At 38.1% G+C, this 27,838-nt stretch overlaps 2 protein-coding genes across 2 annotated transcripts in view; both read right to left on the minus strand.

The window, feature by feature from the left end:
* Positions 1-56: 56 nt before the first annotated feature.
* LOC139724392 (kinesin-like protein KIF1C) lies at positions 57-13,933 on the minus strand. Its single transcript, XM_071635537.1, has 3 exons — positions 13,758-13,933; positions 684-749; positions 57-89 (listed from the first exon to the last, which is right to left on the minus strand). The coding sequence occupies exons 1-3, from the start codon at positions 13,926-13,928 to the stop codon at positions 57-59; spliced, it is 270 nt and encodes an 89-aa protein (XP_071491638.1). The 5' UTR covers positions 13,929-13,933.
* A 465-nt stretch (positions 13,934-14,398) lies between these two features.
* The window catches only part of LOC139724393 (kinesin-like protein KIF1C), a 57,678-nt gene continuing 44,238 nt past the window's right edge, over positions 14,399-27,838 (minus strand). Inside the window, exons 3-6 of the mRNA XM_071635538.1 lie at positions 27,440-27,519; positions 16,654-16,753; positions 15,414-15,658; positions 14,399-14,444 (exon numbers count right to left, since the gene is read on the minus strand). Of these exons, the coding sequence (XP_071491639.1) occupies positions 14,399-14,444; positions 15,414-15,658; positions 16,654-16,753; positions 27,440-27,519 (471 nt within the window). The remainder of the gene's footprint in view (positions 14,445-15,413; positions 15,659-16,653; positions 16,754-27,439; positions 27,520-27,838) is intronic.

The raw sequence follows: 27,838 nt of genomic DNA on the forward strand, positions 1-27,838 counted from the left end.
TCTACATTGGCTAGCCATGACAGGGTGCTGCATAATTTTTTTTTCTTTCTTTTTGATCAGCTGCCCAGTTGGGCAAGCAGATTTTCAAACTGTTGCAAAACACGACAATACCAAACATGAATTTCTTTCCCCAAAAAGAAAGTCCAAAGATATATAAAGAAAGTTTCTGACAAAGAAAACTACATGTAAGTCTAGGGCTTGATATAACACAATCCCTTGAATAAACAGCACATGTTGATTCGCATGCTGAAACACACTGGAGTAACAAATTTTGTTCGACCGAGTGTTGGTATTGCATTGCATTGGGACTTCTTCACGTAAGTTGCTGAAATCAAATTGAATTGTATAAAAAAGGTCAGTATCTTTGGGCTTCTGTATGGTTGACTTCATTGGTTTGAAGGGGGGAAAGTTAAAATAAAGAAAAGCAGCTTCAAAACTTTTTATCATTTTTTTCTCATGGTTCCAAAACACTTGCCCGACTTTGACTTTCACTTGCCCCGGGCAACCAGGCAAGCTCTTAAATGTAGCACCCTGAATGGTTGAATAGCTATACCAATCCCTAAGAATGTATGTCTGAATGTTCCCTTTCTTTGACCATGTCCTACTGCATGAATTGAGGGAAAGGTCATGCTAGTTTCTCACCACAAAGAAAAATTTGCATAAATTTGCATAAGATCACTTACCAATTCTGCTAGTGCTGAGATGACTTTTCCCAAGGTGGTGAGTGATTTGTTGATATTTGCTCCTTCCTGGGAAGATATAAGATATGATTCGAGCAGAATAATAAATCATTCTGTCAAACACTTCAACAGAGACACACAAATAATTCTGTATATGTGTTAACAATTGCATATGGATGAGATGTATCATGTAACCAACAATCACACAAATAAATCATTTTTATATCTGGCAAAAACAGATCCCAATGACAACACACAGATTAATCATTCTGTCTCAAACATGAAAAACAAAAAACAAAAATGACACAAATAGATCGTACTAGCAGAAAAGAAAGTCAAATAGCAAAACATCATTATGCTGAAATAAAATAGTGTATGCATCAATGGAAGGGGAATACTTTCAGACCCAATGTCTACGAAATATGACTTGCAAAGACAAGCAAATATGATTACTATCTGAAACTGCAAAGATTATTGACAATTTAAAATGTGTCATGTTGCTACTGCCCCTCCCCCCCCCAAAAAAAAAAAACAAACACCTTGCTAATTTCCCTAAGACCATTCAAGAAGTAAACAGCATTTAGCTACATATCATCATCTGCATAGTCTACTTTCTACTTAAACTCGTGTATATAGCAATATATTATCTGTATTACTATGCACTTGTATAATGTACCGAAAGACAACGGAAGCAATTTCTCAGAAACATTTTCAGATTTTGGCCATGTATGCCCCTCTCTGTCCTAGATTTGGAACAGATATTTCTTCCTGTCTTGGCGACAAACCCACTGTTGGCCTCATTTTTCCCTACTTTGGCAGCTGGATGCAGTGTCCTGTGCTTTTTATTTCCCATCATTAATGGCAAGTGGTTGCCCTGACAACCACTTGTCCTCATCAAGGCTACAGTTGGAAGTATGGGATATCACCGACACAAATTCACCTCCTCCCTTTCGTTTTCTGTGTAATGCTACCAAGGCAACAACACACAAACATTACTTCTCATGATCTAACCAGTGAATTTAAAAACAAAACAAAAATAAAGTCGTCTAATAGACTCTCAATATTCAAAAGAAGTTACAAACTCTTTCTTGTCCATTTAAAGACATATTACAAATTTTCAGCTGTACTCGTGTGCCCCTGTCTGTCCTACATTTGTAACCGATATTTCTTCCCGTCTTGGCGACAAAACCACTGTCTGTTGGCCTCATTTTTTTCCACTTTGTGCATATGTATATAATGTCCCTTGCTTCACCGACTCTCGCCTTCTTATAGATCTTTTCTTCTTTCCGTAGTTTTCTAATTTCTGTTATTGCATTAAACCATTTTTTTATCTTAAAATGTCGAGATCGGAAATAGAAAGACGACAGTTTGTGTTGATACCCCCTCATACTAAAATATCTGCTCTCATATTGTGTTCTGTCTTTAGTCAAAATGTCATAGTACTTTTTTTCCTGTATTGTTCCTATCTTCCATGCATAGTTCTCACATTCTTTGTATTGGATGCTCTTTACCAGATGTAGAAATAATCAAAATAAAATGAATCAAAAGTTCATATATCGAGAGTTAATCAGAGACATACACTGTAGAGATGATCGTCTTCATTATCTTGTCTTTATATGATGTCACACTGTTGCGTATATGTCAATTTGAGTGGTTTTGGTGAAAGGAACAAAGAATTTTTATGCTGTAACACTGATTTACACTGTGGTAGGCTTTTACCGTCACTAACATCTCATCACAGACCACGTCGTAAGAGATTTTTGCCGGCTACAGTTTACATTTATTCCACTCACGAATGCAAAAACTGGCCGAACGTAATCTGATGAGTGGGAACCTGAGAGGTTTTTTAGGGGTGACCATCAAGCTTCTTGACAGCTATGACTGCTCTCCGTGGCTATTTTTGGGGAAAGGTTGTTTTTATTTTGATCTGTGTTCCAAAGACTCACAGAATTTTTAAACCCTCTTAGGAGATTATGAGGATTTCATTCCAATTTTCCGCCCACTTTTTTTTTCTCCCACTCTTTGTTTCTGTATCTCATCTATTGCTTTATCATGCTATATGTACATAAATGCATGCAACTTTAAAAACAAACTTGCATGTATATTACATAAAATATACACAATATGGTACAGTATCACATAAATGGTACAGGTCATACAGGATAAATATATCTTGTAAACATGTAATTTTAGAAATCTGACCTCAAGGAAGTATTCTTCCATTCAAAAAGTAAAATCCTACACAAGAATCATGAAAGAAACTATAAGGGTAACAACTTGATGATATAAGGACGAATTAAAAAAAAACAGCAACAACAACAACTTGCACTTCATTGTCTTAGCTGGAGAATTTTCGGTCAGGTTGCAACACACACTTGCAACATTATGCCCATGCAGATAGTGTGGCTGTATTATTATAGTTACATGTGACTTTCGAAACCAAGTGCACTTTTTATAGGAATAACGCTCCAAAGGTAAAGGTTAGTGACAGATAAGTGCACTCAGTGTGGGTAAAAACAAGTGAGCACATGTCAGAATAATGCACACGCTGATTTAAACTTTGAAAGGTTCTCTGTACAAGGCCTTACATTGAATTTCTACAATACTTTTTTTTTCCATCTACACTTTCTACCAGGTAGCACCAAATCCCAATTTTCGAACAATGGTGTTGATTCCCTTGTGCACCAAGGCCTCGGCCCTAAAAATCCTACAAGCACATTAAACAGAAAATTGTCTGTCATCATGGGAAAGACAACCAGATGTGTCCTTTCTTTTAAGAAGCTGCTGCTGATAGCAAAAATGCAATACTATTACTAACCATTTAAATTTATGAAAATCTTTGCTCTGAGGACGAGGCAGCACGCTTTCCGCACAAAATACTTTGGAATCCAGCTGCAGCGCATTTCTTATTATGTCAGGCACCCCATCAAGCAATTAAGCTAGCTGATCATCCAAAACAACTTCTGTTATAAAGGCATGGATATAATCTGAATTGTTTACAGGCATACATGTAATTTACCATTTGCAGATGAAACAAAAAACCCAGCATTAGTGTTTTAAAATAGTGCTAAAATGTGAGTTAGGGATAGAAACAACCACTGTAAAAATTTGAATCAGTAAAATCGATGTTAAGTATTGTTAGATATACAAAATGTGAACAATAGTTATAATAAAAATGTTTCCAGACTAAACCGTCTACAGGTACGGTTTATTGAGAAAAATACTTAATATCTCCTTATATTTTAGGCTTTATTGCGAAAATTTTATATGGTAGGATGTTTTGTGGTACAACGGACCTACTCATATGCATCAATTGTGATATCTTGAACATTTTTGAATCACTGCTCCCAAAGGTAAACTGGACCTTTAATAGTGAACCTCTCTATCCCCCCCCCCCCCCCCATGACATCATGATGTTCATGTTTTAAGAACAAACCAGCTCTTTTGGAAGGTATTCAATAATGCATTCTTTTATTCAAATCCTGATGATTTCTTTCACTTCTTAAAAAAAAAATGAGCATCCTCTCATTCCTGGTTGATGATACAACTTTAATAGCAACTATATGTACACGTTCATATATACACATTTTTTTTCTTCACACAGAAAGCCTTTAATGATAAAAAGTTGTAGGGAAGAGTGAACAAGGAACTTTCTTTGAATAGTCGGTGACACATCAATGTCATCGATGACCTTGTTTTGCCAGGGATGTGTGGTTTTATCTCCACTTTCCTGTATCCCGGTCGAGGGAGGAAGCTAGGGAGGATGTCGTTGGGAGGGTATCGTCCCATTGTCCCGCTGACATTCTGGCACGGCCGGCCTTCGCAAACCGGTGGTCAGCCGGCTGTCAGTTTTCATGCCAGGATGGCTGAGTTTATGTATGGATGGCACGCTGGGGAGAACAATGTATTTAGGAAAGCTGTTCGTGTGCATGTGCATCGGTGCGTGAACAGGGGAGAGAAAGCGACTGTTGATGTACACCTCGCTATTTAAAGCGTGGGTGACAAAACGCTGTCGACTGCATGCACACTGTATAAGCTGTTATTTTCGTGAGGGTTTAATTTTCGGGACTTTTGTAAATCACAGTTGGATCACGAATTTAACAACACGTGAAAATGTCTCCAAGCGCTTTGTTAATAGAGCATTAATGTAAGCGTCAGCGTCGATTCGCGAAAATGTCTATGACCTCGTCATTCGCAAAAATATCTGTATGCAAAAATAACAGTGTATACAATACTTGAAGTTAAGTCAGGTGCATACTTTAGAGTTGGGAGGGCAGACAAACCGACAATACATGCATGTCTACTATGTGACCACACCAATAGACCGTTTCTGTAATGTTTTGCAATTCATGGATGTTTCTCTTCCTACAGCCTAGTAATGTAGCATTTCATTCACCTGTTCCTTCCCATTAAGTTCCTTAGGCAGGGATATGCTAGGTAGGGCAATCCTCCAGCAGGCTTTGCGGTTGCAAAGGCCAACTTTTGTGAAAAAAACAAGCATAGAATTTGAATACATTACCAAAACAATCTACTTCATTAAAGCCTGTACAAATCCAAACCACGTTCAAGTTGATTTTAAGAGATAGAAAATCTAGATGAAATTAGAGGAACGGATTGAACGATATTAATTGAAATTGGACATAATATTGGAAAGTTGTGGGATTTCAAAGTTTCAAATGTTTTTGCCAAAATACAAAGAAAAATGTGAGGTGGTGATGTCATGATGATGTCATCACCTCACAACTCTCCCATCGGTGTGTACATAAAGATATTAAGAAAATCATGTTGCAACTGAGTGAAAAAATTGCCATACATCAATGTAAGTAAGCACCAAACTACGTTAATCAGTATTTAGTAGTAGCCACGGTAAAAGAAATCATAGGCATAGATACTCATGTAGATTCGTACCCACAACCTCCTGATCACTAGGCAGGCGTCTACCTTATCGACCAGACCGCCAAGCTTCGGCCCTACAGCCAGTGCTGGCCCTAATCCTTATAGCATGCAACGGGCACTGCGTATTTATTCAAAATTAATGAAATCCTTGCGTCAAGTTGTTTTTTCATGAGAAAATCATGTGTTTGGCAGATGATTTTAAGCAACTACAGCGTTTTTTCCTTGAAATTCACTGATTGTTTATAGGTTCGAACAGATTGCAATACTGTAAAAGCTGTTATTTCCGCAAGAGATAATCTTTGCGAATTTTGCGAATAACTGTCAGGCCGCGAATATATCAACACGCAAAAATGTTGCCGTATGCTAGGGGTATCAGTGCACTTACGGTAGCTTTGGTGTCAAATCATGAACACAACATCTTGCGAAACACTTCAAGGAAACTTCATCTACAGTGTATAACCATAAAAAATGCTCATGCTTGGTTGTTGTTTTTTTTTTTTGGGGGGGGTGGTTAGTCTGAAATTTCGAAATGCTATGGAGCCTTTGGAAGAGAGCGAGAAGGCGGCCAAGGCGTGTCTACCTGAGGAAGCGAAATCACCGGAGAGCACCCACACATGTCAGCACGAGACTGTTTGTGTGTAAACAGGATTCCTGGAGGGGCACAGCTGAGGCAGCTCATAAATCTCATAATCACAGACTGAGATTTTCATCCTGGGAATACGGGTCTAGTCTTCAAAATCTCTTCTTCCTCTTCTTTTTTTTTTCTCTTCTTCTTCTTCTCCTTCTTTTTCTTCTTCTGCTTCTACTTCCAGTTCCTCTCTCTCCCTCAATCTTTTTTTTTTTCATTTTCCTACCTTCCTCTCTCTCTCTCTCTCTCAATCTATACATCTTTGTCTCTGTGTTTCAACCCTCAGCTTCTCTGTCTTCTAGTATCTCTTAACCCATTCCATATTGAATTCTGCAATCCCCATAGACTTAATACACAGGCCACCAGGCTCCCGTACTGAACGGGTTAAATCTTACATGTTTTTCTTTTCCCCTCCATCTCTCACACTCTCTCTTTCCCTCTCTTTCATCATTCCACATGTGCATCACGAATGTTCTCAGCATATTCTACCCTCAGTACATACTGTTGATTCCTGATATGCTCCCTTAATGCTACCTGCAAAGTTGTATTTTTTGTATGGGGGGGGGGGGATTGTCATCTTTGGGAGGGAAACAAAGTTTATCTTATTACAAAGGGTAGCAAATGGAAATGAAAAGAAAATGGTAGCCTCAGTCTTAGTTGTAACATAGACAGGTACATTTTCCAACACAGCTAGAAGATTGTGGTTTTCCTAAAAACATTTGGAAATTGGAAGCTGGCACTCTTCAGACAAAAAAAAAAAAAAGATATCAAACTTTGATTTATTCACTGTTCAATACAGTGTAATTCAATTTTACCTGATAGATAATGAAAGTACTCATGCAGTATGAGCTAGTAGATGCACAGCTTATGTCAAAGTTGCACTGCAAGGACTGCACACTTAATTTCACATAATATATTTCTCCATTCTTCTACCACAGTTTACATTTTCTGCATGAGGCATTCTGCAGAAAAGTAATGATTCCATGATGTGGATCACTTGCAATCTTACAACAACTTAAAGGGATTGTACAGTTTGGGGTTGAGACCTATTTTCAGGTTTCTAACATTTTGGGGTGAAATAATGAGAAACCTCTTATGAAATATGACAGAGCACGTAATTCTATGAGGAATTCAACGTTTATTTGATGAAAATTGGTTTTGAAATGGCTGAGATATCCAAAAAAGAGTGATTCTGATAAAGTGTGGGACCCACACTTTATTACGATCGCTTTGTTTTACTTTGTTCTTGGATGTTTCAGTAATTCCAAACCCGATTCTCATCAAATAAACTTTGAATCCCTCTTAAAATGGTATGCTCTGTACTATATCATAAGTGTTTTCTCGGTATCTCGCAAAAAGTTAAAAGCCCAATTCTCATCTCCACCAATACTGTACCATCCCTTTAATCGTAAAACTTTGAAATAAGACAATGATTGGACAGGAGGCAATGCACAAGGTAAGCATGTCTGTGATACAGACAAACTAAGACACTGCCATTGAATACCTTGATGTCATTTGAACGACTACGCCATTCACACAGTTCACAGTTTCCATCACGGCAATATGGAGTGTTGATGCTTTTAGTATTTTCAATCTGCACTCGTTTCATGTGACCGGCAGTAGTCTTGCGATATCTTTGGTGGCTATTTCCCCTCGCAAGTCACACTGTGCTGTCTAACAGACTTCAAAAAGCTCTACAGCGCACTTTTATTTGTTTGTTTCTTTTTTCCAGTCAAGTCACCATCATATAAAGCAAAGGTCACAACAGAAATTTATCCAAGGAAAAGAAGTTACCTTGATACTAAGGATTTGTCTTTCTTTTCATTTGTATACACAATATTACCCTCCCAGTTTAAAAGATGCAGACTAGCAAGAGGCGAGGGGGAGGGGAGGGGGAGGAACTCTCACGAAAACCAGTGATGCAATTTGGTTGCCATGGCAACATCTCCCATGATGACGTTGAAAGGAATGAGGGAATTCTGTTAAGTGTTCTCGAAGATCTATGCAGAGCTCTATTCTGTGTGTTTTCTTTTGTTCTTCTCTCGTATTTACGGCACTCATAATTCCCCCTGCCAAACATCGGGATAGAGCCTCCCGCCTGTCAACACCGTTTCCATCGCAGGTTCGTTCGGTTTAGTGCCAAAGTCTCCTCCGACACACGTAGGAAGCGGCAATAACAATTTGCCAAATAGGGTTTATATGACTCCGGGGTACATTTGGTATACAGTAGATGATGAAATCTGTCCTTGTTTCAATTCAAAAACAACAAACAAAAATGAGAATGATTGTATGTTTGTTTTCAGGCTTCTTTTCTGTTCAAACACATACTAAATCATCTGGTTTTCCAAATTCTTGTGGGTCTTTGCTAGCACTGACAGAGGAAATTGAGATTAAATTGAGTTAAACTGTTGAAATTGTCACATTATACATAATGGTTCCAACAATGGACATATTACACTACAAACATCAATAATTGATACAAGGAATTATAATTTCCTGAACAGCCTCACATATTAAAATGTGCTGACATAGACCTTTGATGCTAAGATCAAGAAAGCAGCCAGATTTAATTATAATCATGATCATAACTTGGCTGAATCAGCACTTTTCTGGTCATAATATACTGTGCCCACTCGTAGTACACTGAATTCACTTATGAGAGAATGAAACATAAGTGACACTTTTAAACTACTTCCCAGGTGACTTCCTGTTACTACTGAACTATGAAAGTGGAGACTTTCGCACATTCCCCCCCCCCCCAAAAAAAAAAAAAAATCAATGCAACAATAAAAGCACTCAAATTATTTGCTTATCACATGTAATACTAGCTTTTGATTGATTCTGTGGAGTTAAAAACACACAATATTCACCTTACCCGGACAATGGTAAAAAATTGCTTCCGCATAAATGTCTACTTTAACAGTGTGCACAATATGCAATGCTCTGTTATCAACTTACCATAACTGAATCAGTGAATGATACTTTGTTGTTGTTTTTTTTTTTTTTGATTTTTTCTTGGGGGGGGGGTGTTATGTCTTGATGACGAATTTGCACTAACTCTTACATTCTACAATTTTATCTCATTTCTTCTTCTTCTTCTTCATCTTTTTCTTCTTCTTCTTCTTCTTCTTCTTCTTCTTCTTCTTCTTCTTCTTCTTCTTCTTCTTCTTTTCCTTCTTCTTCTCCTTTACAGTTACATTGGTTCTGTTTTAACCTTCCTGTTTTACTTTTCATGCTAAATGTGTTGGAAACACTGTTTGATATCTAGTATATCAAAGGATACCACTGAACAAGAAGTACTGTCATAGAAGATATATGTTATGGCCACCAGTTGCTCCTGTATCAGCCAGCAGCAGCCAGTAGCAGAAATTAATATCGAAGGACAGTGATTACTGTTCTACCTACACACAAAAAAGAAGCTCTGCAATATTTGCATTCAAACTCTTAACAATACTCAATTAACGTTGGGAGTAGGGAACCATCATGTCCAATGTTGTAGCAATCCTCTTCATTCTCCCGACACATGCTCTCTAGTAACCCTGTACCAACTGAAAATTGATTTTCTCCCCCTTTCCCACTCACGGGAATGCTATTACTAGATTCCTATTAGTAGATTCTGCTAATTGTGGTCCATTGATTGGCTGCTGGCTCCCCGACTATCATGTTATTTTGGTTTGTCCTGCATGTCGTTAGCACCATCTAACGGGCCACTGTGCCACAACGTGGGCACATGTGACACTCTAAGAGTATGGAGTAAGCAATGACCTCAAGGGGGCAATATCATAGGAGCATTAATCAGCATTATATTGCCCTTTATAAGCCCATCCCAACAGAATATTGCCTTTGAGCGATTCTGCCTTGCCCGAGGACATGCATGAATTAGCATTTTTATGATCCCCAATTCTTCTGTACAGTCATGTTGTTTCATTGCTCATTCCCTCCCTCCCCCACCCCCACCCCTGAGTCTTTCTCTCTCTGTTTAATTTGAATCCTCATCTACTTTTCTAAAGCGGAGTAATTTCCTTGATTGCCTCCATAAGATTTCTTTCCTCAATTGCTTGTTTTTGTGGGGGGGGGGGGGGGGTTTCCTGTTGCAGACATTCCTTTCATTTTATAAATCAGTCACTCATCCGCTCATCTCCATTTCCTGTTCTCCTAAATTGTGTACAAGCTCCACATTTCTCTCCCCATCAACTCTCTCTGCCATTAAATCATCCTCTTCATCATCTCTGACTCAATTTCTCTCAATTCTGTCTACCCTCTACCAAATCTTCAAGGCACTGATTACAAGTGTCACAAAGCTTCATGTTCCTTTCCTCATGATTCTCTTTCTTCCATTCTCTTTCTTCCAGTCTCTTTCTTTTTTGTTCCTTTACTAATGCAAATTATATTTCTCTCCCATTTCTCATGTTTTCAGTTGTTATGCGTGTCATAGGACTTATCTTCTCATAATCTCTTTCCTTCTTTCTCTATCTGTCTGTCTGTCAGTTTCCCTCTCTCTCTATCTATATATATTTACCTTTGTATCTATTCTTCTACATGCACCTATCTACATGTACCTACATATCTTTCAATCTATTAATCAATCTATCTATCTATCTATCTATTTACCTATATTATCTATCCATATGTACCTACATGTACATGTGTCTATCAATCTAGATTATCTATTTATATGTACCTACATGTATATCAATCTATCAATATATCTCTCTTCCTCTCTAAACGTATCTATCCATTACTCTATCTATCTACATCTATCACTCTATCTACTTAGTATCTATCTACCTATCTATCTATCTATCACTATCCCTCTCTCACTCTCAATATTTCATTGCCAGACTCCCACTAATTCCCTCCTATATACCTCATGTCAGAGGAGGTCCTGTGTATCTCTTTCCTATGAGTGTCTCAATGATCCACTGTGCATTTACTCACTCACGTCCATACATTATCTACATTTGTATCTATCTATCTATCTATCTATCTATCTATCTGTCACTCTCCCTCTATTCTACTCTCAATACCTCATTGCCAGACTCCCACTAATTCCCTCCTACATACCCCATGTCAGAGGAGGTCCTGTGTATCTCTTACCTCTAATTACTACAACCCTCCACGCTGAGTATTTACTCTCTCACGTCCACACATTATACACACTTTTGAGTCGCATCATACCACAGATGTGGACTCCGGCATCGATTAACAAATTACGTCGCACAACTCCTAAAACGCATTGATTTTCAATTGGCCCTCGACCTAAAAAGTGGATGGATTTACGTTTCCTCTATTGTGCAATGTACACCAATATGGCTCCTGCTATTTTCTACAGTGGATCTCTTTCGATGTCCACTCATCTCTCTCTTTCTAATTCTAAATCTGCCTTTTTTTTATACAGTCTCTCTTTATTCATATTCTACCATTGTCTTTTTTTATCTCTTCATTTTATTCTAATCATCATATTTCCATGAATCTGTCTAGAATTTTGTCACTTTTTCTCTTGTTTTTTTTTCCAATACTATTTATTCACTTCCATACAAATAATATTTAAAAAAAAACAGCGATCAATTTGCATTCTTTTGCTTTTTTCTTAATTCTATTATTATCCTTTCCCTGTGGAACATAGAAGGTGAAGATGATTACAAACACACGGACACAGATTCACATATTTATAGGCAAAAAGAGAAGAAGAAGAAGAAGAAGACAGGAATGCGTAAACACACTGGTACAAAATCTAGCGGAGCCAGCTTGAATCCCCGGTATACCTTTAACCTTTTCAGGTGCAATACGAGACGACGCGCAACTGGAGCGTGCAGACGGCCATGCATAATGCGCTCTTCGGCCAGCCCGCCTTGTGGGCCGATGCAGGCACTCTCCTTGCCAATGCCCCCCACCATGAAATTCATCCAGGCAAGCCAGTTCGCTCCTTCAAGCATGCGGCTATTTGAGGCAGAAGCCCTCATTTTTTTCCTCTTTTTTTTGTGTTGCAAAGCCACTCCAGATTTGCACCAAATTCCCTCTGACAACAACGGCAGTATTATGTTGACCTGAGTCGTATTTTTAATTCAGGTTCCCTACGGACTCGCCAGTGAGAAGCAAGCCGAAGCAAATTCTTGAATTCTTGCATTTCCTCCGCTAATTTCTTTGAATGCCGGAAACCTTCCCCCCTCATGACAAACAAAAAGTGTGTCAACGTCTCCCAGCAACCTCCGAAGACTGACATGACTTTGTCTGTGACGTACTGCTTTCTGACAGCACAGTTCTTCGTATAATTCAGTTATTTTAAAAAACCAGCAACAACAACCCCACATTTGGCTTACCCAATACATGATTACCAATATGCATCATGAAAAAAAAAAATCTTTTGTTATAATTATGGATGATTTGTCGTGATATCTATGAATTCATGAACCATTAATCCATGCAACAACTCTTAAATCTTTGTCGTCTAAACCAACAATCTCTTTTTTCCCCCCAAATAACATTTTGTTATTAAACATCCCACATAGAATAAACAAACAAAAAAAGAATAACTGATTTTGGTGCTCAGAGAGTACATTGTATGCTGGTTTGGTGCTCAGAGAGTTCATTGTATGCTGGTTTGACGACATGTTCACATCTACTTGTATAAACTGAAACAGAGAGATACAATGCAGCAATATAAGATATTGACCTCTGCTTAAAGGGGATGGCTAGTAACTGATCAGTAGGAATCAGTGGGAATGCTGGGGATGATTGTTTCAATCCTTGTGGGATTCATTTAAGATTGCATTATATATCTATTGTTGTGTGAAAATTATTTGATTCATAATGGTCTCATATTCAAGTAATGTGCAGTTTAATGTCCCGTCACTGTATAGGCATGCTAACCTGGAAACATTAAAATGCACATTACTTGAATATGAGACCATTCTGAATCAAATAATTTTCACACAACAAATAATATAATGCAATCTTAAATGAATCCCACAAGGATTGGAACAATCATCCCCCAGCATTCCCACTGATTCCCACTGATCAGTTACTAGCCATCCCCTTTAAAATCCAATCCATGAACCTTTTTTGCAACTTTGATCAGCAGTAGCCTTATCTAATTGACTGCAAAGAGTGATGTTACAATCCATGAGGTTGTAACCGCAGAAGTTGAATACGAACTATGGCCAACTTGCATCTTGAACGTCTGACCAATAAAAATGACACATTACTTCACATTAAGATTGGAAAAATATTTTCCAATTTACCATTTAAAAACTGCATCTTAAATCTGACAAAGATCGATAGATGTGTAACTTTTATATTTTGTGCAGAGTTAAACAAAGAGTGCAAGAGTATTATGTTTTCTGAGCCCTTAAAGTTGTCTATTCCCCTGAAAAAATAAAAGCTTCATTATAATAATGCAATAAAACCACACTAAAACTATATCTTTATGACTAATACAAACTCATAGAAAATGCAACGCAAAAGTATACTGTGTATGTAAATACATAGAAGCATGTGTAAATATATAGAAGTGTGTGCGTGTGTGTGCACATGAATGATAATAAGTCACTGACCTTTAACCTGACGCCCTTTGCCCCTGTGGAGTCTGCCCTCTCGCTCCCCGCCAGGTCAACCAGGCTGACCTTGCTGACCTTCTCCGTGCACATGTTCGTCTCGACGTCGTGTCGCTTCTGGGTGAAGACGATGGTGAAGACGGCGTGGGATCTACTGCTCGTCTCATTCATGTTGGTGGAAGCTACGGTTCTGTTTTTTTAAGACACAAAGACATTAAAAAGTAACCATACTTCAGTCCGAAGTACTGTATACGGCATATATTTCGCGAGTCTAAATTTTCGCGAATCGGGAATTCCCGACGATTTCACGAGTGGTTAAATTTGCGATGGTGGAGTCCTATAATGAACGGAGAAATGTACACGCGTACGTAACATTCACGTCGGGATCAGAGTCAATATTTTCGTGTGTCTTTAATTTCGCGAATAGCACCCGACTCGTAAAATTCGCGAATAGCACCCGACTCGCAAAATTCGCGAAAATAAAAACCTCACGAAATATTCAGCGTATACAGTAATCCACGCGCACACCTTTGATAGATATGATTAGTCTTTCCTGTCGGTGGATGCTACGGTTCTGTTTTCAAGACACTAAGACATTCCAAAAACACCCATACTTAATCCAAAGTCAACCATGTGCACACCTATGATAGATACGACTTGTCTTTCACGTTGGTAGAAGCTACGGTTCTGTTTTCAGACACAAAAACATTCAAAAGTACCAACACTTCAATATGCAAACGCCTCTTTCATAATATAAGCCAGTCTATATCTTTGAAACAGTTTCTTTTTTTTTTCAGTTGGCCTGATATGGACTTCACTTCAGACCCATGCATAATGACACAATTACTCTTAGCTACCATCCCATCACACTGGGATAAATTCCTGTCACCTTCAGTGGGAGGCATATGTGACCGTGCACCTCAAAACGAACATAAAGTCGCACACACTGATTTTGCGTGAGGACTGACAATAAGTGAAATGGGTCAACCTAGCCGAAATTGACTTTTTCATATTTTCTGAAAGAGCGGGTCTTCTTTTACATTACACTAAAATTTGGTATCATAAAACGGGCAGGAAAGTGTGTTTTTTTAGCAGTTTATCTCAAATATTTTTGGTAGAATAGTGTGATTAGGTGTGTCTTTAGAATCCCTGTTTCATTTCTGAAAAACCTTTTCCACGGTCTTCACTTTCAACTCTAATAACTTTTGAAAGGATAGTGCTACTACTTTGAAAGTTGGCATTAATTATGGACAGAATGTGCTAATGAGGCATGGTTAATTTCAGTTTAAGATGATAATCCCTTCATTGTTGTTACTCTGGTGGTTTACTTCCTGTTTTTTGTCCCATTCATGGCACAGCCAGCACGGTTTGGTAAAGATTAAGCGCTTGAATAGACACTGTACTTCAGAGCCTCTTTTCTCAGTTCACACTTTTCCTGAGTTTGTGCTTTCTTTCCAATATTTAGATAGGTTAGGAGAGTCCATTTGATTTGAGTTATACATCATTTTAAAGCTTAAGGTCTGCTCTTTCAGAATATGGTCTTAACTAAAAATTCATGTCTGGTGACTTTTTGTTTGTTTTGAGGTGCAGGGTCACATATGCTATGACCTTTGACCTGTAACCAGGTGGGGGATTCCCCATCTCCCCGGCACTCACCTGGCCTTGTTGCCCTCATCCATCAGGTCGGTGATGTTGCTGTAGGAGGTGACGGCCAGCTTGGAAAGGTCCTCCACGTAGGGCCCCAGGAGCGGGTGCTCCCTGACCCGGAGGTTCTTCTGGTTCTTGGGGTTCAAGAGGTCGCGAACTCGCTCGCAGTAGATCTCCATGTAGCTAACCTCCACCGAGTACTTGAGGTTGGGGTTGGAGTTGCAGTCGATGCGGTCGAAGAGCTCCTGACATAACTGCGGAACAATGGAGGAGTGGAGGAAGAGGAGGGTCAAAGGTCATTGTGAAAAGCATGGTGATGTGGGCCAGGGCATTGGTAGGCATCTCAGAAAGGGAATTGGCATTATACTATAGAAGTGTGCTGTCACAGGAATTCTTGGTATGGATGTGGAGTACACAAGGACTGTCATAGCAGGAAAAACTGTTCACAAAGGCTATTTGGTTTACTACTGTAACCACTGCAGCGAGAACAATATTTAAATAAAGAAAGCAAGGAAACAATAACAATACAAAACCTCCACAAACTATGTCAATGGCAGATTTTAACAAGGATCATCTCTCTGAGACAATGAACATACTAGCATGTATGAATAACTTTATTGAAAGTTTATTCCACCTTTACCTATTGAAGACTAGTCCCGAGTATACTCGAGCAGGTGTCTATGGGAAATACGTGTTTCAGCAAAATCAGCCAGTCTTCAATGGGCTAATTAAACAACACTGAAATCCACTTGGGATGAGGACACATATCTATTTCACATCAAAGACGCAATCCAATTTGACCGTGCATCTCCTACAAAAAGTCAAATGCATTTTCTATATTACTGGCAGAAAATGATGAGATTGATAATCATGCTCCCAGGTGGGCGGAGTATAGTGAGGTACCTGCACCTCGTCAGGGGCCCTAATATTGTCACCTTGCATAAAATTGCTACAAGCGCACTGAAGCGCACTTTCCTTTATGTGAGTGGGATTTTACATAATTTCAGTGATGTAGTGTTATCTAAACATGCCTAAACATTAACTTTATTTTTTTTCATCATCATTATTGTGTCATTCATTTTCATGTGCATGTTTGTGTAATGATTTTTGTATATTTCATAACTCACTTCTTCTGCTGCACCTTGAGCACATTAGTTATGTGGAATTGGCGCATTATAAGTACCCTGTATTATTATCATTATTATTATCATTAACTATGACAAGGTGCAGGTCACTCAAGTACACCTACCAATGGTATGATGCCCTGCTGGCTGGGTTCCTGTTTGCCCATCATGGTGTAGGACTTGCCCGCTCCTGTCTGCCCATAGGCAAATATACATACATTGTACCTGGAGAGCAAAGAGATGAACAACAACCAAGAACAAACAAACAAATTAACTCATCATTAGGATGGAGAAATGTACAATACACACCACAAGAAAATTCTTTGAAGTCATTAGTTTTGTAAAGAATGACATCTAATGCTCTAGCAAATACAAAGTGCAGGGGCAACCTAGTGTACAATGGTACATGTTCTGGGGGCATTTCATGAAGCATTTTGTCAGTTTGTTGGGGGGGGGGAGGTATTGACAATTTTTGACAAATTTGCTCTCAGCCAATCAGATGCAAGGATTTGTGTAGCTTACAAGTTGTACAACAATTTTTCCAGAAAAAGTTTCTGACAAAAAACTTGATGAAATGCCCCCCCCCCCTTCCCGGTCTCTGATAAACTAGCCGAGCCCCAAGTTCAAATTCTGCTTGGTGCCAAGAGTATACAGGTGTATCGGATAGTCACTTGGTCTACTACCAGTTGGTCTAATTCCCAGATTGACTAAGACCAACTGGATGCAGCTAAACCCATTTGATCTGTACACAGACTTTAATAGACCATGTGGGGATAGGACCAGATGGGCACTAGACAAAGTGGGATTAGATCAAGTGGCAAATTACCGGTGCCAATTAACATCCTGTATCCAGTTGTATTATCCACATCTCCTTCTGACACTGTAGCATCACATGGGGGGAGATACATCATTTGCTCCTGCAACCATTGCTCCGGTCTTATTTTCTTCAAGGACTTGGGGTTAGGGTTAGGGTTGTGATAAGGTATTAGGTTTAGTTTGATGTAAGGATTAGGATTAGCATAAGGCTTATGTTCGTGGGTGGAATTTATGTTTGGCTTGGCGCGCAGATATTTCGTGGGAGCAATTACCGCACGAGCAAATGTCATGGAACTGACACTGGGTATCCGACTTTGGTAGTGTAACTAATAATGGGAGGGGCCCTCTTGGGGAAGTAGCACAGCAGTGTGACTTCAGATACTACCTTGCTTTAAACTCATTGAGTCCAGGGGTGCAAAAATGATTGTCTCATTCTTATCAAATTGGCAACTCTGAATCACATTATTCTTACTGTATGTAGGAGGATATGTAAGAAGGGATTATAAGATTATGTTGACATTTTCCATAATCACTACACACATTCTATTGATCACTCATACCAACTTTGAATGCGGTAACACAGTCCTTTCAAAAGTTATCAGAGTTGAATGAGAACAGTGAAAGGGTTTTTAAGACATGAGAAAAAAAGGTCTCTAAGACATAACTTTATCACACTATAAAAAAAAAGAAAGTGATCTGTAAAAACTGCTAAAATACAATTTCCCATTCATTACATCAACCCAAACTTCAGAAATAAATAGAAGAAAAATTGCTATTTCAAAAAATGTAAAAAACTGAAGATTGACCAGGTTTACCCATTTCACCTATTTCAAGTCCTTACACAAACTTTTGGTTGATTTTGTGATGCACGGTCAAATACATGTATAACGCTTTTGAGCAAATAGAGAAAGATGAACTCCACCAACTGGCGGCTTTAACAAACAAATATGAGAGAGGAGAAACATAAAAAATCCATCGGGAGCGACTCTCCAACCACGTATGCAGGACATGAAAACATGAAAGTAATGCCCATGTTGACATTTATCCAGCACAAAGCCAGCATTTATTGTCAGCAGAAAAGCAATTACTTTCTGGAAGGTCCCTCTCTTTTGAGCAGACACGCGATTTGTTTTCATTTTTCAAAGGGCAGCAAGATTGCTGATGCTTTGTTCTGTTTTCATCGATGATCCAAGGGCTACGGAATATTTTATATGAACCGTTTTGGACGATGCATATATGGGCAAATTGGAGAACCTGTATGTGTAGTGAATACCTGCATGTGTATGATATATACATAGTACATTCAGCATGATATTTATTTGTATTGATTGTGTAGTTTGGTCAATGATTTAGGCCGCAGTATGGCACAAGTTCAATTTTAAGCTCATGTCCTGATTTTGTCTATAGATGCTAAGTAAATCATTTCTTTCTATTAAATGAATGGTCTAGTTCATGGTTACATAAAAGGGATAGTACAGTTTTGGTGGAGATGAGAATTGGGTTTTTAACTTTTTGCGAGATACCAAGGAAACACTTATGATATAGTACAGAACATACCATTTTAAGAGGAATTCAAAGTTTATTTGACGTAGATCGGGTTTGGAATGACTGAAACATCAAAAAACAAAGTAAAACAAAGCAATCGTAATAAAGTGTGGGTCCCACACTTTATTAGAATCGCTCTTTTTTGATATCTCAGCCATTTCAAAACCAATTTTCATCAAATAAACATTGAATTCCTCATAGAATTACATGCTCTTTCACATTTTATAAGAGGTTTCTCATTATCTCACCAAAAAATGTTAGAAACCTGAAATTAGGTCTCAACCATAACTGTACAATCCCTTTAAAAAACATGCAGTGCAAAGGCACTGATATTTAAATTCTTTTTAAAGAACTTCGATCATTCATTTCGAAAATGATGTCTATCTTTCTTCATTTACTTCAATTCCTTTAAAGGTTTTGATTGATTATTGAGTAAATTGTTTCAGACAGCTAGAAAGAGCTTCCATACATCAGGTCCACAGCATCTCAGGAATTTTTTGAGCCATCAGGATTTTGGGGCTACTTAAATAAATGTTATTGCACGCATGTGTTGGATATGAAGGATTTTTTTTTTTTGATATTCAAAAGAATAAAAGCTTGAAGTAATAAGTCCAATTACTTTAATTACCAACATTATCATCACTATCACTATTATTACTAGTAGCAGTTGTAGCAGTAGCAGTGATGTAGTATCATTATTATCATTATCATAATCATCATCACTATTAACATTATCAGCATCTTCATTATTATCATTACTATTATAACTACAGCCCTATCAGGGGTAGATGTGGATGTAGTCACTGTTAACAAATTCCAACTCCCAAGTACCAACAAGGAGAACAGATGTTTTGGTTTGTTTGTCTGTATCCTCAAAAGCCTATGACCCCAGTCTTCCAACAATCACTCATCCACTCTGGATGCTGTGTTGCCATGGAAACCGAGAACCTTGGAAATATCGTATCTACAAAGGCACTCGTTTCATCAAGTCTTCGTACTTCTTAATAACACCTATTCAGTTGCCTTTTGGGGCAAGGGGAATGAATGTGTATAGTGTATTGTCAGCAATACAGAAAACTGAATAAAGCTTGTTACAAGTGCGTGTGTGTATGTGTGTGTGTGGTTTTTTTTTGCGTGTCTATATGGTGCATTTCTGTGAACAGACAATCGCTGTATGTATCCACACTTGAATTCTCACTCAACAGACAGACAACGAAAAAGTCTGGCACAAACATACCCATACAAAGAAACACCCAGTCTCTTTGTACTGTATAAAAAGACAGAAATTGGACTGATCTATGAATTCACTACAGTCTTTATGAGTGTGTTTGAAAAGTCCAGGGGAATATAATGAAATCTTCAGAGGCCACCGAAGATACAGTGCAATACAGACATTACAAGAAGACTTTCATAACTTGGGCTGAGATGAACTGCTGGTATGAAACAAAGCAACCCCCTCCCCCCCCCCAAAAAAAAAAAACAGATAGAGAGAAATGATTATTATTATGAGGTGATACAGAAGAAAAGAACAGAAGATACAGGAAGAAGTCATAAGCAGAAGATCCACAGAAAAAGAAAAATGCAAAGGAAAAAGATGGAGCTAAAAACTGTGCACCAGGCAATGAGTAATGTGTTTAACCCCAAGAGGGACAGATCACAATGATTCAGAATGTGTCACGGTAGACAGCGGGTTAAATGCCCCCCAACTAGGAGGTACCAACAAGTGCACATATTCATGTTAGTCATAGCAATAACCACCGGCCTTCCAAGCTATTTAGATTGCAAAGAACAAAAAACAAATTAGGAAAAAAACTAATGAAGGAAGGCAGTGATGCCGCCCTCTTTTACTGGAAGAGTCGTAAATATGATTTCATTTCACCCTTATTACTGATATCCAGAGGCTGTCGTCTCACGCTGCTGTGAATACCAATACGTCGGCGATAAATCAAACATCGCATCAACACGAGCCGAACACGCACAAAGGCATAGACGCATGCACACACACACACACACACACACACACACACACACAAGTGCATACACTCTGTAGATGTTAAGGTATACTGGATGACTCATGCTCCGCTGCCGAATGAAGTCTCATCTTTTCAGACCCTAATAAAGTGACTTTTTCATGCTCGAGAGGCACAACACAGTGGGCCCCTTGAAAGCCAGAAGAGTGCTGCTACTCAATTTGGAGCTCAGTGAGTTATCATTTTTTTCATCTGACAGTTCTAAATTTCTTCACTATCATACTGCCCACTTTTGGTAGGTTTTCATGTTTGAAACTGAAAATCATGACTTTCAAAGAGAGAATGATCTATTTTCACTTTTTGAGAATAGTTCAGAGTGGTGGTGGGGGTAGGGGCTAACCAAAAATGGAAGGCACGCCCTATATCAAATCTTCAGCAGGATAACGGCAAAGGAATCTTTTAGTGGGGGTGGCATGGGATGGGCATGGGGGAGTCTACCACAGACAAGTAAGGACACAGTAAACCATATCACTGATTTGCTACAAGGTGCCTCATATTCTCTGTTGTGACTTTTTCACTCTTAACCAATACCCCCCTCCCCCACCCCCCCCCCCCCCCTTCTCCTAAATATTCTTAAACAGTCACAGACTATGTGCAGGGCTACCATGTCTCCAAATGGTAATGGCTTGGTCTCCTTTGACTAGATGGTAAATTACTACTTGGAGAAATAATTCACCATACCATGCAAATACTACAATGTACTAGTGTAAAGATTTCAGTAGCTGGAAATACACTGAAATTGATATAGAAAGATTTGTCATGACTTTTCTACTTACAGGAATGTGAAATAATGGATATCAAGGTCTTACATTTTGTGGACTGTCCCCTTGTCAGTAGCCATGACTTTGTGAAGATCATAATTATGGAACATGTTCTAAACAGTACACATTTAATGAACCACACCAACCAGCTCTGACTTTATACCACACGATGACCAGTGCCTACAAGCTTTTATCATGATGCAATGTAAGGTTTTAGGCATCTGCAAAGAAGTTCTATAAGAGGTCACATTTGACTTCCAAAGATGTTAACACATTGGAAACAGTTCAACTTTCCAGTATATTCTCATTAATTTTTTCCCCATGTGATGACAGATTTAACTGGAAATCTCAGAACAAAACACCATATGTGACCATCCAGCTCAAAAACCATCAAAAAGTAGGCCAAAATGAATTTCCACACATTTCATAGTTTAAATAGGTACTGTAAGCTCTAAACTTTCAAAATGACATAATAACTTGTTAAAATTGGGCCATCCTAACCAAATGACAAAATGATTGAAATTTTACAGCGGTAGGGGTTGCAGTATGATAGAAAAAAGAGAAAAGAGGACCTAAAGATGAGGGTCACCCAAGCATGATGTGCAACAGTCTCGATTTCCCAGTGAAGCAGCACCTGTCCCAAAAAAATGGTCCGTAAACCTTCCAATACCCTGATTTTAGATTTGTTTTAAGCCGCAATATTTTGCCAGTAAGTAGAGGAAAAAAAAGTACTCTCGAGGCATTAACCACGCAAAATGTATAAATTTGAGTCATTCAACCCCAACCCCCCCCCCCCCCCAAAAAAAAGAGAATGATATAATTTAGAATCCTAATCTGCAACTTTCTGTGGGTTTTGAGCTGGGCATCACATATGATTGGAATAAGCAGCATTGGACAGGAAATGATTAAAAATCGCCTCACACCTTGTAAAAACAATTATGGGACCAATAAAAGGGTGCTTCATATCGTAACAACATCACCGATGTTTATATCATGTAACTGTGCATCCGAACATTTTCATTTCTCACACTGCAGGATCTAAAGTGACACGTTCCAGAAGTGGGCAGGCATGGGCTGGACACTGCGTCTAAGTTCTAACGCACCAGCTGTTATCTCACCACCTCAATCCGCGTAAATATTTAGTGCGAGATTTACGAGGGCCGTTGTGGCATTACAGATTCACTCTCTCCCATCATTCTCCCAAACACCTCCTCCCGCATCTACTATCCTCCCGGACAATCTTTAGTCATCAGGATGGCATCTTCAAATGGTGTCGGTCCTTGTTTCTTGAGAAAACATTCCTTCCATCGGAACGCTCATCCACCTTGCTACATCCTGTCTATTTTCTTTCTAGTTCATCTCTGGTCCACCAGACACTTGCCCCCTGTCATCAAACAAACATCGCCATCCTTGAGGTATGCGACAACTGCCCATCCCATGCCCCCCTCTCCATCCCCACCCCAACACGCCCACTGCTCCTACCTCTGGCTGCATTTCTGGTTCTGTTCCCAATGCATCACAAATGATCTCCCTAGCCTCATTTACTTTTTTCCCCCCAATGGTATCTATTTCTAATTCCATATAATACAAATGAAAATTTACACAATCACTTAATGTATTAAAAAAACTGAGCCAAATTGTGAAGACTTTCTCCTTTAATATATATTAATCAACTCATTATGATTAAAAAATAATCTTAAAAAAATACAGAACTTTTATAATGAATTAATGTGATCAGATGATAATGCATAATTAAACAAGTGAACAAATAACTTTTCAGAATCCATAATGTAAAAAGCAAACTAACAAAAACCCTCCCTGCCCACTTATACCCTAAATCTAACCTCATGCCATTCATCCTACATATCTTCCCACATATAAATACCTACCTATAACATTGATAAAATACATACACACTAACACTAACACACACACACACACACATACACACACACACACTCACACACACACACACACACACACAAGTACACAACTCTGTTCTTCTTCACATCTATTCACAGAACTTGAAGGAAAACACCTGCAAATAAAATCCTCAGAATGACAAGTATAACAATACTAACATTCTTCTGCTTCTTTAAGAACAAACTATTTTTATTTGCTATTAACATCATTTCTTTCAGCACTCTGACTCAGCTCAAAAATCTTCTCATCTTTTCAGTCAGCCCATTCCCTCTTGCTACTCTTCTCATCCACAAAAAGGTCAAAGTGTACACAGACTAAAGTGTTCTGCCCTTTTTACATAATAAATTGGGCCTCATATAGTAAGATAACACAGCTTCAGTTTAACACTTTCAAAGCATTCAATCTTTCACTAGTTAGCTGACACCTAAAAGTACCGCATTGTATTCTCAAAAGCTCCCTTACTCTCAGTACCACCATCATCATAATGATAATCAGTATCATTTTTGTCATCATCAATAACTTTGGCATCCATTTCTCCTCTCTCCTCCACACGGTCTGATGTGATTTCTACTTAAAATCTTCTCTTTTTTATCATCTTCATCTCTCCATTTCCTAGTCTGCATCTTCGTTGACATTTTATAAAACAAATTTTCCACACATCTATTGCACATAATCATATCACTGCTAGACTCATTCAATACTTTAGTCTCTATCATTCTGTTTCCCTCTCACTCAATCATCTTTTTTTTCCTGTAATTCTTTCTATCTTCATCTCTCTCCATCTCATCTCCCTCTTGTATATGATATATACCTATCTCTCTCCCCACATATGATCTATATCATATTATATTACATTGTAATATATTACATTATACATTATAATAGAATATGTTATATTATATTATATTATATTATATTATATTATATTATATTATATTATATTATATTATATTACATCATATCATATCATATTATATTATACTATATTATATTATATCATATTGAAGCATATCATATTCATTCATTTAGACATATAATTTCTTTTTCTCATCTCTCCCTCTCTATCATTATCATATATGATCTCTTTCCTTTGTTTATCTTTCTTTCATCTGTCTGCCTCTTCTCTCTCTCACCCGTCATTTTTTTTTTTTTAATGCCTGTCACTTATCTCTTCCCCCTCTCTTTCTTACATCCCCTTTTCTTCTCTCCTCACTCCTGATGCATTATTCTTCATCTCCTGGAGGCCCGTGGGCTATGATTACATCTGCTCAAAGAGGCACCACCAGGGGGCTGGGAGCCTGATTGGTCCCAGGAAACGAGGGCGCCTTTCAAACGAGGATGCTACAAAATTGACCTACATCATCAGGCTCAATGAGGATAAAATGAATGATAAGGAAAATGGCACCCAAACGGGAAGCATCTCACAAGGACATAACTAGATACACACATCTAAGACAGCAGGAAGTGACACTGTATATATCTGTGTGTGTGTGTTGTGTGTGTGTGCATGTGTGTATGTGTGTGTGTGCATGCATGTGTGTAGGTATACAAATGTGTATTACAGTTTCACCTCCTCACTGACATTAGAACAGGTGCACAAGGGGTTGAGAGTGAATGGTACACTGTATGCTAATAAAGATTTGACTGTGTACACACTGCTTACACACACAAACTGTAAACAACATTGTATCATCCATGACTATATTGCATGGATTTGCGTGGATATAACATGTACGAGAATGCCAAAATATTGATAACATATTGATGATGTATTGACAAATTCAAGAATGAATCTGCACATATTGACATCATATTGATAAAAAGGGCTTTGTCCACAACAATATCTGCACATGTATCCTCGATAGCACTAAATTCTCATGAAGCTGTGATGAGGATGCAGTGTACGATCTACTTGTTGCACTCAGATATTTACATTGCAAAGATCAAATTGACCTAGAATTTAACCACAAAAAGGCCATTGCCTGTCTATCCATTTTTACATTCTAAATAAAATTGCTTTTTTGAACATAAATAGAGTGCCCCTTCTGTATTAGACAGGAGGGATTGCACACATGCAAATACATTTATTTTGTGTCTGCCATGGAGTTGTATGTTGAACGTTGACACACATGATTATGATGCGTACCATTTTTTTTGAAGTGAGCTTTTAAAGAAATTTTTCATACAGTGTATTTTTCTGAACTTAATTCAAAACTATAAATATGTATATTTGCATCAGTGTTAAGAGGAAATGATTGTTTATGCAGAATGAGTGCAGAAAATTGCAGAAATATGCAAGATGGTGATATGGTGTATAATGACATAGTGTGTTTCTGCTCAAGCTTTCTGTACAGAAGATTGCCTGTTCAGTTTGTATCATACATGAGCCAACTGGATGGAACACGGAACCGGCATGGGATTTGGACCTGCCACCTCCTATTTACTGGAAGGCATCACTAACCACTGAGCCAAAGCCAATTAATGGCAATCACGACACAAATTTGTAGCAGATGCTTCAGACTCTCTCTTCATATATTTTTGTCTTAAAAAATAACAAAAAAGATCAACTGCCGGGTGTCTCTGCTGCTTGAATCCTGCTTGAATTATCCCGTGAAAGTGTCATGGCCTGAAGTGCAGTGTATCAAGTTGACATTTATGACTGTGCTGATAAGGGACTAAAAATAAAAAGACCGGGCACAAGTGGAGCAGTCTGTATGTTCAGCAGTTCAGACAGGTCCAGTGACCATCATCATGAAATAGTCAGACACATCGTCCCAATTCACAAAAGGCTATGCAAATTTTGCCAGCGTAAATGTGTATGACATGACATATCATGTACACCAACAGACATCCTACAATTAACGACCATACGTTGACACGCATGTGTGATAGGTACATGTACATGTATGCCTATTTGCGCCTTGCTTTAGTACGTGATCTCAATCAAAACTACCGTAAAACACAATATTTTCGCGGTATGACATTTCCGCGAATTGTAGCTGACGGCCTTTTTTGCGGCATGAAATTTTTGCGAGTTGCCTCTAACATTATATGTCACGCCAATTATCTTGCCTCCACTAAACCTCTTTTTATGAAATGTAATGTCTTAGATATTTTTGAATTGAACAATTATAATATTGGTGAATTTATGTTTTAAAAATTGCATCCTCCAAGTCTTTCTTCCTTGTTTCAGTTAAATAGTGCTATTCATTCATATTGTTTGAGAAATCCTCTAAATCATCATTTACCTCTTAATAAAACAAATGTTGATTTATATTCTGTTTTGTATAGAGGTCCTTTAATTTGGAATAATTTGCCACAGGCAATTAAAATGAGTCCATCTTTTAAATGTTTTTAAATGAAGATTTAAATTATTCTTATTGGAAAAAGAAAAGTAATCTACGCATTCGGGTATTACTCTGTGTTTGTTTGTTTTTTGTCTTGTTTTTATGTGTCTACTGTATTTCTCTCAACATGTGTTTTTAATTACTTTGGTTCTAATCTCTATGCACATGTATTTGTTCGACTTAATATGACTTTTATTATAAATGCTTTTGTTATGGTGGCAGCTGCTCATTAAACTTTGTTTTTCTGGCTGTCTCCACATTCTGTTACATTTGTATTGTCAATTTGAATCTATTTATATACCTTGTCTGAATGTTTTTTATCTGTTTGAATGAAATAAACACGAATTGAATTGAATTGAACATTCAATGCATCAATGGTGTCGACAAGAACTTTCGGGGGCATTTCAATTTCACGAGAGCCCTCGCAAAATTAAAATGCACGCGAACATTCCTCATTTTACAGTTATCTATATGAATTTGGGCCCTTACCCTTCAAATGCATGCTGTAACATCTCCTGACCCAAATCTTCGTAAACTCTTCGTTGTGATGCATAGTACGGGTCTTCCGGCTGCAGAGGAAGAGAAAAAAATGGAGACAGAGAAAAAATATTACTCTAATATAAAAACAAACAAGGGTGAATAAAAATCACAGAACTGCTTTTGACAGAAAGACATTGCTCATAACCTTTATTCACCTCACTGTCAGAACGGGAGTCTGATTGGCTTTAAATCGCTGAGGTGACGCGAGGAAAGCACTAATGACACATAATAGAGAGTTGTAATATCCACCGAGAGAGGTCACAGAAATATGACATCGAGACAGGTCTAATGATGTTTAAAAGAGGTCCTTGGAAAATGACATCATTGTATTTGTTTGTTTGTTGTTGT

This window comes from Diadema antillarum, unplaced genomic scaffold, assembly GCF_040938485.1.
Source record: "Diadema antillarum isolate AM-2024a unplaced genomic scaffold, OU_Dant_1.0 scf00000212, whole genome shotgun sequence".
NCBI classification, from domain to species: domain Eukaryota; kingdom Metazoa; phylum Echinodermata; class Echinoidea; order Diadematoida; family Diadematidae; genus Diadema; species Diadema antillarum.